The sequence below is a fragment of the Miscanthus floridulus genome, chromosome 15, assembly GCF_019320115.1.
Source record: "Miscanthus floridulus cultivar M001 chromosome 15, ASM1932011v1, whole genome shotgun sequence".
Lineage (NCBI taxonomy): Eukaryota > Viridiplantae > Streptophyta > Magnoliopsida > Poales > Poaceae > Miscanthus > Miscanthus floridulus.
The window spans coordinates 20715200-20731300 of NC_089594.1; the positions used below are offsets into that span (position 1 = coordinate 20715200).

The 16101-nt window shown below is 48.2% G+C and overlaps 4 protein-coding genes across 4 annotated transcripts; 3 read left to right on the plus strand and 1 right to left on the minus strand.

The window, feature by feature from the left end:
- Positions 1-1788: 1788 nt before the first annotated feature.
- Positions 1789-3833, plus strand: LOC136509069 (uncharacterized). Its single transcript, XM_066503875.1, has one exon. It carries the CDS (start codon positions 1820-1822, stop codon positions 3578-3580), a length of 1761 nt encoding a protein of 586 aa, XP_066359972.1. The 5' UTR covers positions 1789-1819; the 3' UTR covers positions 3581-3833.
- A 901-nt stretch (positions 3834-4734) lies between these two features.
- On the plus strand, positions 4735-6307 carry LOC136506504 (uncharacterized). Its single transcript, XM_066501431.1, has one exon. It carries the CDS (start codon positions 4735-4737, stop codon positions 6277-6279), a length of 1545 nt encoding a protein of 514 aa, XP_066357528.1. The 3' UTR covers positions 6280-6307.
- A 1813-nt stretch (positions 6308-8120) lies between these two features.
- LOC136508206 (putative pentatricopeptide repeat-containing protein At3g08820) lies at positions 8121-10873 on the plus strand. The gene is made up of 2 exons (XM_066502844.1): positions 8121-10463; positions 10793-10873. The coding sequence occupies exon 1, from the start codon at positions 8380-8382 to the stop codon at positions 10330-10332; it is 1953 nt and encodes a 650-aa protein (XP_066358941.1). The 5' UTR covers positions 8121-8379; the 3' UTR covers positions 10333-10463; positions 10793-10873.
- A 59-nt stretch (positions 10874-10932) lies between these two features.
- Positions 10933-15268, minus strand: LOC136508207 (probable staphylococcal-like nuclease CAN2). Its single transcript, XM_066502845.1, has 9 exons — positions 14860-15268; positions 13978-14033; positions 13020-13116; positions 12697-12807; positions 12386-12573; positions 11893-11949; positions 11651-11810; positions 11467-11535; positions 10933-11201 (listed from the first exon to the last, which is right to left on the minus strand). Exons 1-9 carry the CDS (start codon positions 15082-15084, stop codon positions 11079-11081), a joined length of 1086 nt encoding a protein of 361 aa, XP_066358942.1. The 5' UTR covers positions 15085-15268; the 3' UTR covers positions 10933-11078.
- Between the last annotated feature and the right edge of the window lie 833 nt (positions 15269-16101).

The following is a 16101-nucleotide window of genomic DNA, read 5'->3' on the forward strand; positions in this document are numbered from 1 at the left end:
CAATGCTCAAGCAAACTGGTCTGTCCAACTTGAGCAGCAGAACAACAAAGTACATTTCTCAAGCAAAGAGAATAAATTAAGCTTCAGTCACTGACTAATGATTGCTTGAAAAGATGGTTCCCCTATTGCATCAAAATGACATAACAAAAAGGATGAAACCTTGGTAGCCGGGTGTTACACACGAACTGAGCAAAGTCTCATGCAAACTTGACAAGCAGCAGGATATTAATTCATATAGAGCAAGATTAAGGCTACAACTCTCACAGGGATTAAACAAATCAAATAAGTGCTTGCAAGAATATTCAAGTCCTAACCATTGTAGCAGGAGAAAATTACTTTAGTAACATAAGCCCATGGCCGAACTGTGAATATGCTTACCTGCCACTTGATGCTACTTACCTACAGAGAACCACCGAGCTGCTATTTTAGTCATTGACCTCTCAATAAGCAACTCAGCAAACTACTAGTGTCTAAACTGTCTATTGAACATGGCTGCAGCTACTGAATATGTAGCTAACAAACACCCTGCAAGTCGAGCTCTACCTGCATGTTGAATTGAACTACCAAAGTCTGTAGAGAACATGTAGCCTGCTACTCACCTGTTGCTCTCACAACACTGAACTCAAATAAAGAACAACAACTGCTGCCAAAAGGACTGGGAAGTTGTGGCTGCTGAAAATCACTGCAAGGTACAGAAAGCTAATAGCTCAAACCCCAAATCTCAAAAACAATTCAAATCAACTTCAATTGACATGATATTCGAAACAAAGATTCACCAGATCATGTGCAGACTACTCCAACCGAAAATGCCTAAAAAGATTGAGACTTTAACAATTTGGGAAAACATCAAATTTGTGGTGCTCGAGTGAAGGATTTGTTATGGGTCACCATAGCCTTGATCACACATGTTCTAGCACCAAAACCCCTCAAGAAATCTACCTCAAATTGCTGTCAAATCTGACAAACGAAAAATCCCCCAAACAATAGCTCCGAAAATCACAGAAAAATCGATCCAAACCAAACCAAAGAACCTTCTTAGATTCTGACAAATCGAACACTAACACCAGAAATCAAATCCCGCTCCCACTCCAACCTCCGCTCGCCGCCGCACAGGGGGAAGCGGCGCGCGCGCGAGGACAGCGCCCCGGTTCCCCACCCAACCCGCCTGGCGCCAAAGGTTCCGCCCCAGCTCAGCGGAAGGCTCCGCCGCCCACAACTCAGCGGCAGGCGCGGCGCAAGCGAAGCGGCCGGCGAGGACCTTTGCCCCACCCACTCACCGTGTGCGCGTTCGAAAGTTCAGTTCGCGGACCCATCAGCGTGGCTGTACGCCCACAAAGCCGCACGAATCTTCAAACACAATCAACGGCCCAGATTTCGACAGATAAAATCCAACAAAATCTGTTTGACAGAAATATAGCAAAACTCAATAAAATAACCGAGGAACTTATCTGCTCCAATTTTCCTCGTCCTATAGATGAAGCCAGTGGTCTTTGTTAACGTAAAGTCAATGTCTTTTTCTTTTAATTAAACGTGTTAAAAACTAACCAACCAAGTTGTATCACCAAGTCCTGAATGGCAGGCTGCTTCTACTTCTATATACCTGGGGGAAGACTGAATAGTAGTACTGGTAGATTGACCATTCAGAGGTCAGGGCTGCTGGGTCAACTCTGATCGTCCAAGATACCCATGGAGTCACCGTCCCCACTTACGTCTCATCAGGGCAGAGGCTCTCAACAAATTTTAAAGGCCAAGAAAAATATGCACTGTACCGTGCCAGCCCACGTTCTTGGTGCGTACGTACCACGTCCGTCGTCGCGCCATGGCTGTGGCCGGCAGCGACGATTATGCTCCAACCACCGGAGCCCATGGCGCCAGCGTGCGCCTCCTCAGCTACAGACTCCCCACGGCCACGCCGCAACTCACCGAGCACCTCCTCCTCGACGGCAAGCCGCAGCAGAGCGCGCACTGCCTCGGAGAAGGAGAGCTCCCCTCCTTCTGTCGCCGCCGGAAGCCCAGCGACGACGACCACAAGCCGTCCGGCGGCCGCGTCGACTGGGCCTCGGTCCGCGGGACGTGCACGGAGTGGATCGCGAACCCGATGAACATCGCGCTGGTGCTGTGGCTGCTCTGCGTCGGCGTCTCCGGCGGCATGTTCGTGCTCCTCCTCCTCGGCCTGCTCGACGGCGCGTTCCCGGCGGCGGCGGACAGGAACCGCTGGATCGAGATCAACAACCAGGTCCTCAACGCGCTCTTCACGCTCATGAGCCTGTACCAGCACCCCGCCCTCTGCCACCACCTCTTCCTGCTCTGCCGCTGGCGCCCCGCCGACGCCGCCGAGCTCCGCGCCGACTACTGCAAGGACGGAGCCGCCGCGGCGCCGCGCCCTGGGGACCGCGCGCACATCGCCGTCGTCGTCGTGCTGCTGCACGTCACCGTGGTCTCCCAGTACGTTCTCTGCGGCCTCTACTGGGGGTACACCAGGAGCACGCGCCCGGAGATCCTCGAGGACAGCTTCTTCGTGCTTGGCATCGTCGCGCCGGTCGCCGCCGCGGTGTACACCGTGTGCAGTCCGTTGGGCAAAGGCGACCGGTGCCACGAGCTCGCCGCCTGCTCCGGACCAGCCTCGGCAGCATCGGCGGCGGCGACAAAGACGACGCAGCCCACCACGCCCATTGTTGGGCATGTCGTGGTGGAGCCGGAGTGGGCCGGCGGCATGTTCGACTGCGGCGGCGACGCGGCAGCGGCGACCGGGTGCCTCTCGCTGTCGTGCACGTTCTGCGTGTTCGGGTGGAACATGGAGCGGGTGGGGTTCGGCAACGCGTGCGTGCACGCCGTCACGTTCGCGCTCCTCTGCTTCGCGCCGCTCTGGGTGTTCGGCGTCTCGGCGCTGCACATCCACAACGTCGTCATCGGCGACGCCGTGGGCAGCGCCGGCGTGCTGCTCTGCGTGGGCGGCCTGCTCTACGGCGGGTACTGGAGGATCCAGATGCGGAGACGGTTCGGGCTCCCCGGGAGCGCGGCGTGCTGCGGCTCCAAGTCGCTGACGGACTACGCGCGGTGGCTGTTCTGCTGGCCATGCGCGCTGGCGCAGGAGGTCCGCACGGCGAGCATGTACCACGTCGACGGCGAGGTCTTCTACTTGAAGGTCGTTGAGGACGACGATGATCACGCCGACAGCGGCCAGCCGTTGCTCGGGTCCAAGCATCTTGACGTTTTCAGTGCAGCGGACACGGTTTCAGTGTCACAGGCGTCACCGGCAAATGATCATCTGGTTGTTGTTCATAACGAAACGGCCATGGATCCACCTGTTCAGGTCGTGGTTGTGCAAGTGGAAGACGAGTGCAGTGTTGTTCGTCATGGGGAGACGAGCAGTTCTTCTGTTTCGCCATCGGCGACGGCGAGCGAGGAAGATGATGTATCTTCTTTGGAGGCGAAGTCGAACCGAGAAATGTTGGAAGATGCTGATCGGAATATGTCGTCTGATGAGAGTTGGAGAGTGGAGAAGGTGAAGAGACTGATCAACATGGTCACCCTGGTGTCTCTGCTCATTATTTTGTACACAAGGGGAATTATTCTGTAGAGAAGCAGTGGAAATTGGGGATTACAGGAAGTCGATTCTTTATGGAGTTCATTGGTGTGTATATACGTACAGGAATACATACTTGTCACAAAAGTGCACAAGATTTAGATGGGATTGTAGTTTTTGTAATAGGGAGTAGTAAAGCCCAATTACGGTTTCTGAAAACAGATGTAGGCCAACTAGACATATGTTTGTAACTCTATCAGGACGTTTTGCAATGGCATTGAAATGGCAAGGAGTATAAGAGAGGAAAATGATCAGGCCTGGGCACATGATTTTCTTGTGTACCTATTCATAATTCTATAAAGAGCAGAGCAGAACAAAATAGAGTTGAGTATGTCTATGAATTTATCAGACACTGGTTTGGCACCTATTTTTTGTGAACTTATAAAATCTGATTATCACTATTCATGTCCTTTTTTGTGTCTAAATCTGAAGACCTTCAGAGTAAATAGCATACTGAACTCTGAAGTCTCACATGGTGTGCTGAAAAGCATCTGTCACATGTTTCCTTTTTTTGTGTTTGGATGTCCTGATTACATGTTATCAAACTTATTTATTTTTTTGGTGTACCAAGTCGATTCAAGTGGTCTAGATAGCATCCACACTAATCATGTATTTGTTAGAATGGTCTTTCTCGGTTTCTCCCATACATTTGGACGTAGCTTTGTCCAGTCTGAACGGCCGTCCAGTGCAACCTCAACTGAATATTGACAGCATGCCAAAGTTGATTCACTGATGATATGAATATTCTGCATCATCCAGTATCTTCCCGGAAGTCTGTTATGACATCAGTAATGCAAGAGCTGCATAGCTATGAACCTGAATGCATACACAGTGCACTCGAGACTGAATTGAATTGGTCCATTCACTGTGCCTGCCCGTCTTGACTTTCCAGTTTCAGTGCTATTCTCTGCTGAAATCTTCTGACAGTTTCAAGCACGAGCAACAAGACCGGGTTGAAGTTTCAGCAGCAACCTGCCAAATTTGACAGGGGTCATGGGTCAATACTGCACTCTTCTACCAGAAAGAATGCATACCAAGCTACTAATCCCTTTCGTTACAGTTAAAATAACCCTAGCCAAATCATATCATGCACTGGGTATATATGTTGAACAGCTGCAACTAACTAGTACAACTAGTAGCTTCAGATCATGGGAGCTGGAGGGATCATCACCCTCGCAGCTCTGATGGACAAGGAGAAGCTTGCAACCATGGAGTCACACGAGACATCAGGCAAGCAAGTCGAACCCCATGGCAAGGCGAAGGAGAGGTTCCTCGACTTCCTCAGGGCGGCGCCTTCCAAGGACGTATGGCTGCACCGCTTCGGCGTTACCGCCCCGCAAGCCGTCCTCCGCCGCGTCGCTACCGTCCGCGCGCGCACTGCCGCCTACGCACCGGCAGCCTACGCCCGCCTCTTATCCCTCCGCGCGCCGGCGTTCGTGCGCACCGTGGACTGGCTCGCCCTGCGCGCCCGGTGCAAGGCCTGGGCTCGGCGGCCCACGAACGCCGCGCTGCTCGTGTGGCTCGCCTTCGTCGTCGCGGGGGTCGCGTTCGTGTTCCTGCTCATGACGGGGGCGCTCAACTCCGCGGTGCCCGACGCGTCCCGGCGGCGGCGGTGGACGGAGGTGGCCAACCAGGTGCTCAACGCGCTCTTCACCATCATGTGCGTGTACCAGCACCCGCGGCTCTTCCACCACCTCGAGCTCCTGCTCCGGTGGCGCGACGCCGACGCCGCCGAGCTACGCGGCGTCTACTGCAAGAACGCCGCCGCCGGGCCAAGGAGGGAGCGTCTCCACGTCGCCGTCGTGCTGCTGCTGCTCCACGCCACGTGCTTCGCGCAGTACGCCTACTGCGCGCTCTTCTGGGCGTTCAGCAGCGACACGCGCCCCGACTGGGCCGTCAACTTCTGCATGGGGTTCGGGCTCGCCGCCCCCGTCGCCGCCGCGCTCTACATGGTCTACGGCCCGCTCGGCAGAAGGATCGTGCAGCTCCCGGAGGTATCCACCGACAACGACGACGAGGCCGTCGCGGTGAAAGATGCGGCGATGGCCAACGAGGAGGCACAGTGCAGCGCTAGCAGAGTAGCGGTCGCCAGGCCGGAGTGGGCCGGCGGGCTGTTCGACCTCACCGACGACCCGACGGTGGCGGCGCTGTCCCTGACGTGCGCGTTCTGCGTGTTCGGGTGGAACATGGAGCGCATGGGCATGGGCAACATGTACGTGCACGTCTTCACGTTCGCGCTCCTCTGCGCCGCGCCGGTGCTGGTGTTCGCGGTCGCCGCGCTCAACATCCACGACCCCACGCTGGGGTACCTCGTCGGCGCCACGGGCGCGCTGCTCTCCGTGCTCGGCCTCACGTACGGGGGCTTCTGGCGCGCGCAGATGCGGAGGCGCTTCGGGCTGCCGGCTGACCGGTCCATGTGCGGCGACCGGCCGGCCGTGGCGGACTATGTCAAATGGCTGTTCTGTGCGCCGTGCGCGCTGGCGCAGGAGGTCAGGACGGGCAACTTGTACGACGTGGAGGATGGCAGCTTGTACCACGTGAGGGGCAGCGACGAGGACGCGGCGGCGGAGGAAAAGCCAACGATGGCGCCTCTGGAGAGGGAGGGGTGCGTCGCGCCATTGACGGCCGACAAGGCACGCGATGGTATTGAGTGTGTAGTTACCGTTGACCCGCCGGCGCCGGTGAGGATTTAACAACAGGTGAAAAAGTGAACAAGCACGAATGTACAAAAGGTGATGTAATGTGTTTTGGCTTGTACATGAATTTCTTTAGGGAATTTTTTAATTCAAGTGTAGATGGATAGATTGCTACTGTACTTCCTCTATTCAGATCACAATTCATTCTCATTTTACCATAAATGAAACTTCTCTGACCATTTTTTTTTTCACTTTTCCTAAAAACCACAGGTCTAAAAATCCGTCTTTGGTTCAGGTGATAACCTGATCCTTTGATCTTGCTTCAAGATTCGTACATTTGATCTGTTAGATCTTCATCTCATGACTCATAGCCATTGTCTGAACAAATACTATTTTTCATACACCTGGAAAATAGCAAATCCCTATTTTTTTAATAAAATACATTAATGTAAAAGTTTAAATAAGTAGGAGTAGGCAGTAAATCTAAAAAATCGAAAAGCATTCATCAAATGAACACATGCCCCTGTGTCGCCGCCGAGCCACCCATCGTCCGTCCTATTCCTGCCGCGCTGTCACTAGGGGAGGTCATAAGCGCCTATACCGTAAAATCGATTTTCGACGGAATCAAAAAGACAAAACTAGTAGAATCGTAACCATAGAATACGCCACTAATCGAAATGCATACATTTGTCTCATACACTATGGGGATGGTGAGAAGAGATATTTTACATCATAGAGGGGAATCGGTAACCGTAGGTGCGTGCGACAGCGACGATGGCGCGCGGCCCGCGAGGCTTTTTTCTTCCTGGTGTTTGTCGCCAACGTCCGATGGCTCGTGCTTGCATCGTCATCGCCTATTTCGACGCAACAACGACTTGATTAGGTAGCTATGATCATTGCCGGCCTCGACGGCTTGTTTTTTTTGTCTCGCATGGCGATGGCAAGTTCAGTGTAGCTGTGATGATCCACATCATGGCAGGGTTTGGGTCTTAGGCGAAGGGGACTTTCGGGTGAAGGCACTGCCTAGGAATGATGATGTCTTTGTACCTTGGTTCTCTATTATATTCGACGTTTGTGGCATCGGTAGATGTTGTTCCCCTCCCTAAAGGATTTGTTGCGAAATCAAATGTTCCTCCTTCACTGGCTACAAAGCTTTTCCTGCACCATGTATTTGTTATGGTGGTTGCATGATTTCATGATTCAAAACTAAAAAAATTCAGGCGCTACTGAATTGGATGAAATTCGAAAATTTTGGGCCGTGATTCAACCAAGTTGACCAGTCAAAAACCACCGACGAACCACGGCTGCGACCGCCGAACCCACCGCGCACACGGCCACTGTCCATTTGATAGCATTGAAACTCCATGGATAGGGATTGTAGCCAAGTTTGAGCTGTTGGATTTGAGGAAAAGATGGTGGAGGGCAACGGGAAAGAATGGCAGTGGGGAGGAGCGACCGAGAGGCTGATCTTTGTGTTCGCTTGCGTAGTCACCACTCACCACTAGGTGAGAAAGGAAAGGATTTTTTTTTTTGAAAAAACTAGGGTTTATAGAATGCACTTTTATACTGGGGAACATATCATTGGGCTTTTGTACTTTATACTGGGCTGAAAATTCAAATTAAGCCGAAATTATTTGGCTAATTTGATTTATCTCGGGCCTCACCAATTGGGACGAAATTCGATGACGACTGACGACTAAGCAGTCTGTTCGTCTGGGCTGAAACGATCGTGGAATATTATTGCTGGCTGGTTTGATGTGAGAGAAAAATACTATTCTGCTTGAAAATTTACGATCAATTTACGATGATGCGAACAAACAGGATTTGAGATTTTTTTTATTATTATTATAATCCCCGCCGCAAGCCGTCTCGGCCCGCCTAGCAGGCTCTGTCTCCCTCTCCCTCTCCACTCTCGGCCGCCGCATCGCCGCGTGCCCTCTCGGCGGCCCTCCCGCTCCGCCGCGAGGTCCGACGCCGACCTCGCCTCCCTGGCGAGATCCGCCGTCCTCCTTTCCACGCCCCAATCCCCACTACCCTCGAGACGGACGAGGAAGAGCGCCAGCGGGCCTCGACCACCTCCTCGACGGCCGCAACGGCAACAGCCACGGCGGCAGCTGGAGGTGCTCTAACGGAGAAACCGTTTCGTTTGGCGCTTTCATGTCGGTCACCGCCGCCGACGAGGCCATCCGCCGTGTCCTCCTCACAGGCGTCAGCCCCAGCAGCCACCTCCCACCGCTCACCGTCAAGCTCATCCATGGCCGCCTCCTCCGCCTGGACCTCCTCCTCACCGACCTATCGCAGCTCCTTCTCCGCGCCGTTTCTTCCTGCGGCCTGCACCTCCACGCCCTCCGCCTCCACTCCCTCCTTCCCAACCCTTCCCACCTCACCTTCCCCTTCGCGATCAAGGCTGCCTCCCGGCTCCCCGACCCGCTCACTGCCGGCGTGCAACTCCATGCCCGCTCCCTCAAGCTCCCCTCCCATGCCAACCCCCACGTCCTCACCTCCCTCCTCAACCTCTACGCGAAATGCGGCCGTTTGCTCGACGCCCAGAAGGCGTTCGACGAAATGCCCCACCCCAGCACCGTCTCCTGGACTGCTCTCATCACCGCGTATATGGACGCGGGGCGCGCTCAGGAAGCCGTTGGGGTTGCAAGGAGGGCGTTTGCGAGTGGCATGCGCCCTGACAGCTTCACGGCCGTGCGGGTCCTCACTGCGTGCGCTCGAGTTGCTGATTTGGTGAATGGGGAGGCTGTGTGGAGGGTGGCAGAGCAGGAGGGGATTGCTGGTAACGTGTTTGTGGCAACTGCGGCGTTGGACTTGTATGTCAAGTGTGGGGAAATGGACAAGGCTAGGGAAGTGTTTGACAAGATGAAGAACAAGGATGTGGTGGCCTGGGCCGCAATGGTTGGGGGATACGCCTCCAACGGGCATCCACAGGAGGCTCTGGAACTGTTCTTCGCAATGCAGGTGGAGGGAATGAGACCAGATTGTTATACAGTGGCTGGGGCGCTCTCAGCGTGCACAAGGTTAGGTGCATTGGATTTGGGGCGGCGGGTAGTTGGGATGCTGCACTGGGATGAAGTTCTTGACAACCTAATCCTTGGTACTGCACTGATTGATATGTATGCCAAGTGCGGGAGCACAGGTGAGGCATGGATGGTGTTCCAGCAGATGAGGAAGAGAGATATCATTGTTTGGAATGCAATGATCTTGGGGCTCGGCATGACTGGCCACGAGAAGATTGCCTTTGCGCTTGTTGGCCAGATGAAGAAGTCAGGCATGACACTGAATGATAATACCTTCATGGGATTGCTCTGCAGCTGTACACATAGTGGCCTTGTAAAAGATGGGCAGCGCTATTTTCGTAACATGAGTCAGTTGTACCGTATAAGCCCTAAGATTGAGCATTATGGTTGTATGGTTGACCTGCTCAGTCGTGCGGGGTTGCTGGAGGAGGCTCATCAGTTAATTGAAGACATGCCAATGGAGGCAAATGCTGTTGTATGGGGAGCACTCCTTGGTGGTTGCAAGATCCACCGGAACGCTGACCTTGCTGAACATGTGTTGAAGCAGCTCATCCAATTGGAGCCTTGGAATTCTGGAAATTATGTCATGCTTTCTAACATATACTCTAACAGTGGAAGATGGGAAGATGCCGCAAAGCTCAGGTTGGAAATGAAGGCAAAGGGGGTCGAGAAGGTCCCTGCATCTAGCTGGGTTGAACTTGATGGTAAGGTCCACGAGTTCCATGTTGGAGACAAATCACATCCCCTCTCAGATCAAATGTATGCAAAGCTCGATCAGTTAGGCATGGAAATGAAGGCCATGGGCTATAAACCAACTACTGAGGTGGTGATGTTTGATATTGAAAATGAGGAGAAGGAACACACGCTTGTGCATCACAGTGAGAAAATTGCCATTGCATTCAGCCTCCTTGCTACTGAACCAGGAGAGACCATTAGGGTCACCAAAAACCTCCGAGTTTGCAGTGACTGCCACACCACCATCAAGCTCATATCAAGGATAACCTGTCGCGAAATTATTGTTCGAGATAACAATCGATTTCATTGCTTTAGAGATGGCTATTGCTCTTGCAATGACTATTGGTAGTATACAGATGACTTCTTTTTTGCAATATTGGACAGTATCTAGAGTTGGAGCATCTGCATTTTCATCTGATGTAAAACTGTAGTCAGCTCTGGGACTGGAGCATAGTTACTAGCACAATGCATGGCAGATTGGTATGTAGTTCCCTTCCTATTCATTTCATTGAAAGGAATTTATAGTTTTCTGATTTCTGCTCTTGTATTTTATTTGTAATCTACTTCAGAAATTAAAATGGCCAAGATATTGCTTAATTTTATGCTTTCCCCTCTCTGTTTGTGTCAGATTGTGAATAAAGGGCTTAGGCATCGTAAATGGTTTTATATTAAATACATTTTATTTCTCAAGGGTGTTGCCACCCATTGAACTGTGATTTTTTAAAACTATATTGCCTGTTTTATATTCTTTTACTCCAAAACCGATGCCAATTCACATGTCAAGTTTCTACAATGTGTGTTGCTTTCAGATGCTGGTATTTCAGACATTTGGTTTCTATAGGCTTGGTTGTAATGGCTTGAATTAGTTCATCATTCTTGTTACAAATTCACCACTTGGTTCTTGTGGACTACAAGTCATCGGTACATTATCATTGCAGAAGAGAGAACCTCCAATAAGGTGTTTTCCCTTTCTACAAACATCAACTGTACATTTTGGCTTTTGGTTACTGATACACATTCATTTGCAGCAAGCTACTTAAGAACCTCAGTACCAAACTACGTGGCTGTCAGATCCCTGAGAGCTCGAAAGCTCCATCAGTAAACCTGAATGGCACTGTGTCTTGCATGTCGCTTGTTTCTTCTCCAATCCCATGGCTTCTGAGGGGGCTTCTTTGATGCCCAGAGTCCTAGGCCTGTAGATTTTGCCTCTTTCTGCCACTGCAAAGTAAAAAATTCAAAATGTAAGTGAAAAACTTCTATCGGCATAACCATATGTCCTGTAAGCCATCGTATCTGGATATAGTTCTCAGTTTGGATGATCATGCATGATATCGTATAGCCCTTGTTTAGCTATTGTTCCACCCATTTTCCCAGAAAATTTGATAAGCGTGGCTCAAGGATATTCAGATAGAAAAGAATACTCTAGGTTCCTCAGAGTGCCTTTAAACCCACAAATGCATTTAGGTATGGGGAAATTTCTTACGTTTTCAAACTCTGGGCGTTTGTCGTACTTCTTGAAATGATGAACATGACCACACTTCAGCATTTGCTCCTACATGACTCAGAGACACACAATAATACTAATTAATAACCAAAGCAGTAAAATCAATCAGAAGACATGAGCTACTAAATAGTTTTTTTTTAAGAAAAAGAAGTTTCTATTTTACCTGGATAAACATGTTATCACAATAGATGTCACCCACGTAGCGTCCAAATTGGTCTTGCTCATAAACATAAATCGTGACACTTTTCCCACCAATGAGCTTCATTAATTCTTTCCTTGCTTCCTTTCCATACGGCATCTTAAGCTCCGGTGCATCAATGCCCCTATAACTCATGGATATGAACTCGGAACAGTACTTCCAGTTATTATTAGATGTAGGTGCAATTTTTAGAGCAACATATATACCTCATTCGGATTCTATATTTCCTTGCAAGGATCTCTTCGCCTAAAATGATTATTACCCTGCTCAGTAAAATTGTTGTAAGTCATGCTTCCAGTGATTTCAAATAAACCATGTATATGAGTAGGATCACAATGATGTAACTTTGGCCAGCATTTTCATCATATTATAGCTCTTCTTCCTTCTTTTTTCTTTTTGGTTTGCAACAGTTCATTTAATGCGTAAACAGCATAGTGCATGATTCCAATCATTTTTTTAGATATGCTATTATTGTATTTTTTGTGTGAATTAAGCTCCATCAGTAAACCTGAATGGTACTGTGTCTTGCATTTAATTCTGTAGTTTTTATGAGCTTATGATCTATAAAAAATTCGAAGGTAATCTACAATAGCAGTTCTAGTAGTATTTTATCCAACTTCTACTGAAATTTGAAACAAAATAAGTACTGTGCTAAATAAATTTATGATATATAAGGATTATCAAGCTCAGTTAGAGTACTTATATCCAGCTTTGTCAAGGCTTCTTTGAAGAGCATTAGCTGTCTGATAATCCCTATCAGTGCGTGCTTGAGTTATTGCAATCACCATCTCATGCACTTCCGGTGGCACATCTGCGGACTCCCTTGGGTCTGCTGTGTCAACATAAGCAGTAAAGCCATCACCATCTCCAATGCACTTGTTATGGACCTGACAATAGTTGCAAGAGATGAGGCAATGATTAGCAAATGTTAATTCAAGGCATTGTTTAGAAACTTGGTGTTGCCAGTAAGCCTTTCTTTGCAGTGGTTAAACATATATATGTCATCTGACCGGCAAAGTATTCAGCACAAACTGCACACCCTCTGGTGGCGGTGTCGGGTGATGGTTTGAGTCTGGTACAGGGAGTGATGCGGTCGGCAGATTGTAAAATGAAAATATATCCTGAGGAGAAAACAGCATTACAGAAAAAATGAACATCTATAGCCATTGGTGAGAATAATAATTTTGCGATTTGAGGTGTCGGGAAAGAATTGCTTCTCAATAGAATGAGTTAAACATATATATGATGAAATGCTAAAGAAGCAAGCGCTGGTAAGGTTCCTGCCCCGACCAGCTTTCAGTGGTCTAATCTAGTTATACAGGTAGATAGCTACCTCCAAATCTGCTCTCTGGATCCTGGTAAGGGCAGTTTCAGCTTGTGTTTTTGGTGGGGTTTTCATATCCTTGTATGCCTCTGCCATGTCCTTGTACCTGTTTTTTGGTGCAAATAGAGAGATATAATGCAATTCCTTTACTTTTTCAATTTGAAATACAAATTGTATTGATTCTTCTTGTCTCAGAAACCATCTTATACATTAGAAAAGAAAGATGTTAATTATATGCTACACGCATATGCTTTCTTACTTGACATACTAGAATGCGTGCTGTTAGCTTTGTTAGGTTGTCACCACAGAAGCAACAATATTTGGATATACGTCACTTGAAAAGTGAAAACTATACCAGTTAGATTTCTTATCAAGTTTACTCTATGGTATATTATATTTTCAATCAGTTTGCTAGCATATGACTAGAAAAATCAACGTTCAAATACGTTACTAGAAACCTTGTTGATGTCCTACACCACAAGTAAAACTAAATCAAGGTAGCGCGCAGCTCAAATAAAACTAGTGCACATTTCAAAGAAGTTAATGTCTTGACAAAGCTGATGTATATTTGGACTCTCAGCTCTTAACGACATTAGTTAAGAACTGAAAGTATTTTCTTCCGCCCATTGTTTGTTGGTACCTTTTTGTTAGAATTAAGCAAGCAAAAGCTTTGCTCATCTGTGTTATATTTGATAAGTTTGGAGGTCCCTGTCATAAGAAATGCCAAAATTAAAGCATTTTAGTGATTCCCTTGAAACTTAAGTCAATCTGAAAACGACCCCCAACTTATAAAATCCAACTCCGTACTGGAACTCTTTTTTTGGTGCTATGGTAAAGACTAACCGTATCGAATAATTCTGAGGGGAATGGAAGCACATTTGCTATCACTACGTACACAGAATCAATGTGCAAATATTAGAAAAACCATCAGCTGCATATATAAGCTTTTCAAAAGTTCTCTCCCTACCATTTAATTTGTGCTTTCTTGGATGATGTGACATGCCGTTTGAGCCCTTCAGGAATCTGAAAAGATGACAGAGACAAAACAAAATTCCCTTTGTTATGCAAGCCTTTCCCTTTGTTATGCAAATTAAATCTCATTTTAGGAAAAGAAGGGGGGAAATTGGGGGCAAAGGAAATTAATCTAATTGCCATGACATGCCATCAAAATCTTAAGATTTGCAACTGTTTCCATACAGTAATATTCTAGCAGTCACAATATCCCTACTGCTGCAGCATATTAGTAGATATTATTGATTCATTGGCTGCCATATACATCAGCACGTCAAAGAAAATAGAGATCAGAAATATGAAACTTGGCCTACAAAGATGCGAAAGCAAATTAAAATCCAATGTTTGATTTACAACGTCTCCTCTGCAGAACTTACGCAGTCATGCACGTGCAACCGAAAACACTCAGTGAATAAAATGTAGCATGAAAAGTGCCCGTCTTAGCAACTTGAGATTTGCAGCTCATGTACATTAATTATGTTTAAAACAAAACAACCAAACTGTATCACGGCAAAGTTTACAGTGTAGAGCATTATGTTCATGTCTTTATTGTAAAGAAGAGTAGAAAAAGGCCAAATGTTCAGAGAAGTTGCAAGAGCGAGGTAAACTAGTCATGTTTGCATCCAAAAAAATTTAACACAAGCGCGCATCACGCAGGAAACTAAACCTTCTCCTCCTAGCTAGCAGACCAAAATAATCCTAGATTAAAAAACTCAATTTTACATAGGTTAGCGCCTTGACGGTGCATGTTGACATCCATTTCACTCATAATATCACTTGGAAAATTCACTAGTAATATACTGAAAGCAGGTACAGGCGTAGTGGGTTGCATGTTTACCATGGACGTGGATTCGATGTTGAGCTGCAGGTCCTGGGCCAGGGAGGCGGTGGCCGCCGGCGTGACGCTGACGCCTCCATGGATGGGACCTAGAGACTGCTGAGGAGGCCGAGAGGCTGCTGCAGGCTCATCCTCCCACCTTGAGGATGTACGGTAGTAGGGGTAGTAATCATCATCACCATGGTCATGGTCTCTTCCCGTGAGGCACCGGATGATGTTTCCCATGGAGACGATGGAGATGGATCCTTTCCCTTCGTTCCCCTGCCTTCCTTCTTCGATTCGAGCTCTCTCCTGTGGGGACTAGTCACTCTCTGCAAAGCACCTGCTTCCTGCACTTCACTTCTAAAGCTGCCAGAGGTGAAGAGGAAGCTGCCGGTTGGACCGGCCTTGCATGTATGAGCGGTAAGTGGTTGTTCTCTTTATGTAACGAAGTGGGTATTTGGCAAGAGTTGATACGAAATAAATACTTAAAAATAAAACCTTGAGCCAGGTTTCGAAGCAACCTGGCGATTCTCACTTTTGTTCTAGTAGGAGTCAAAGAAATATTTCTGAGCTTAGGAAGATTTAAGCTAGTAAGTGGTAACCAAATCAGATTTTGGGAGGACGTTTGGTTGGGAAATCACCAGGCTTTGAAATTCCATTACCCAAATTTGTTCAATATCGTAAGACAGAAGAATGCAACGATCGCTGATGTACTGGCTCAGACCCATTAAATGTTTCCTTCAAAAGAGCTTTAATGGGAAATAAGCTTACTGAGTGCTTAAATCTAGTGGCTAGCGTTATGCATATCAATTTAAATGTGGGTATGGATACATTTGTCTGGGCCCAGGGGCGGATTCAGGTGGGGCTGGGTGGGCTGCAGCCCCCCTGGACCACAAATACAAGGAGCAGGTCAGCCCAACTCGTCTTCAGCTCAGCCCAAAAGCTCCATCAAAACCCAACTCGAAGTCTCTTTCTGTCATTTAGCCCCCCTTGGGCCAATTCTAGATCCGCCCTCGCTGGGCCTAAACAAAAAATGGTTCTTTCACAGTAAGGTCAATGTACACCAAATTAATAATGGTATTAGGGTTACTCATAAGATTTAGCATATGAAGGTCCCTTTAAAGGTAAAAAATTATTTATGTGGTATCTAAAGAAGGGATTTATCTAATGCCCTGTTCGCTTGACTGATAAGCCATGGCTGAAAGTACTATTGACTGATTTATTGTGAGAGAGAAATATTGTTCGTTGGCTGAAAAAGTA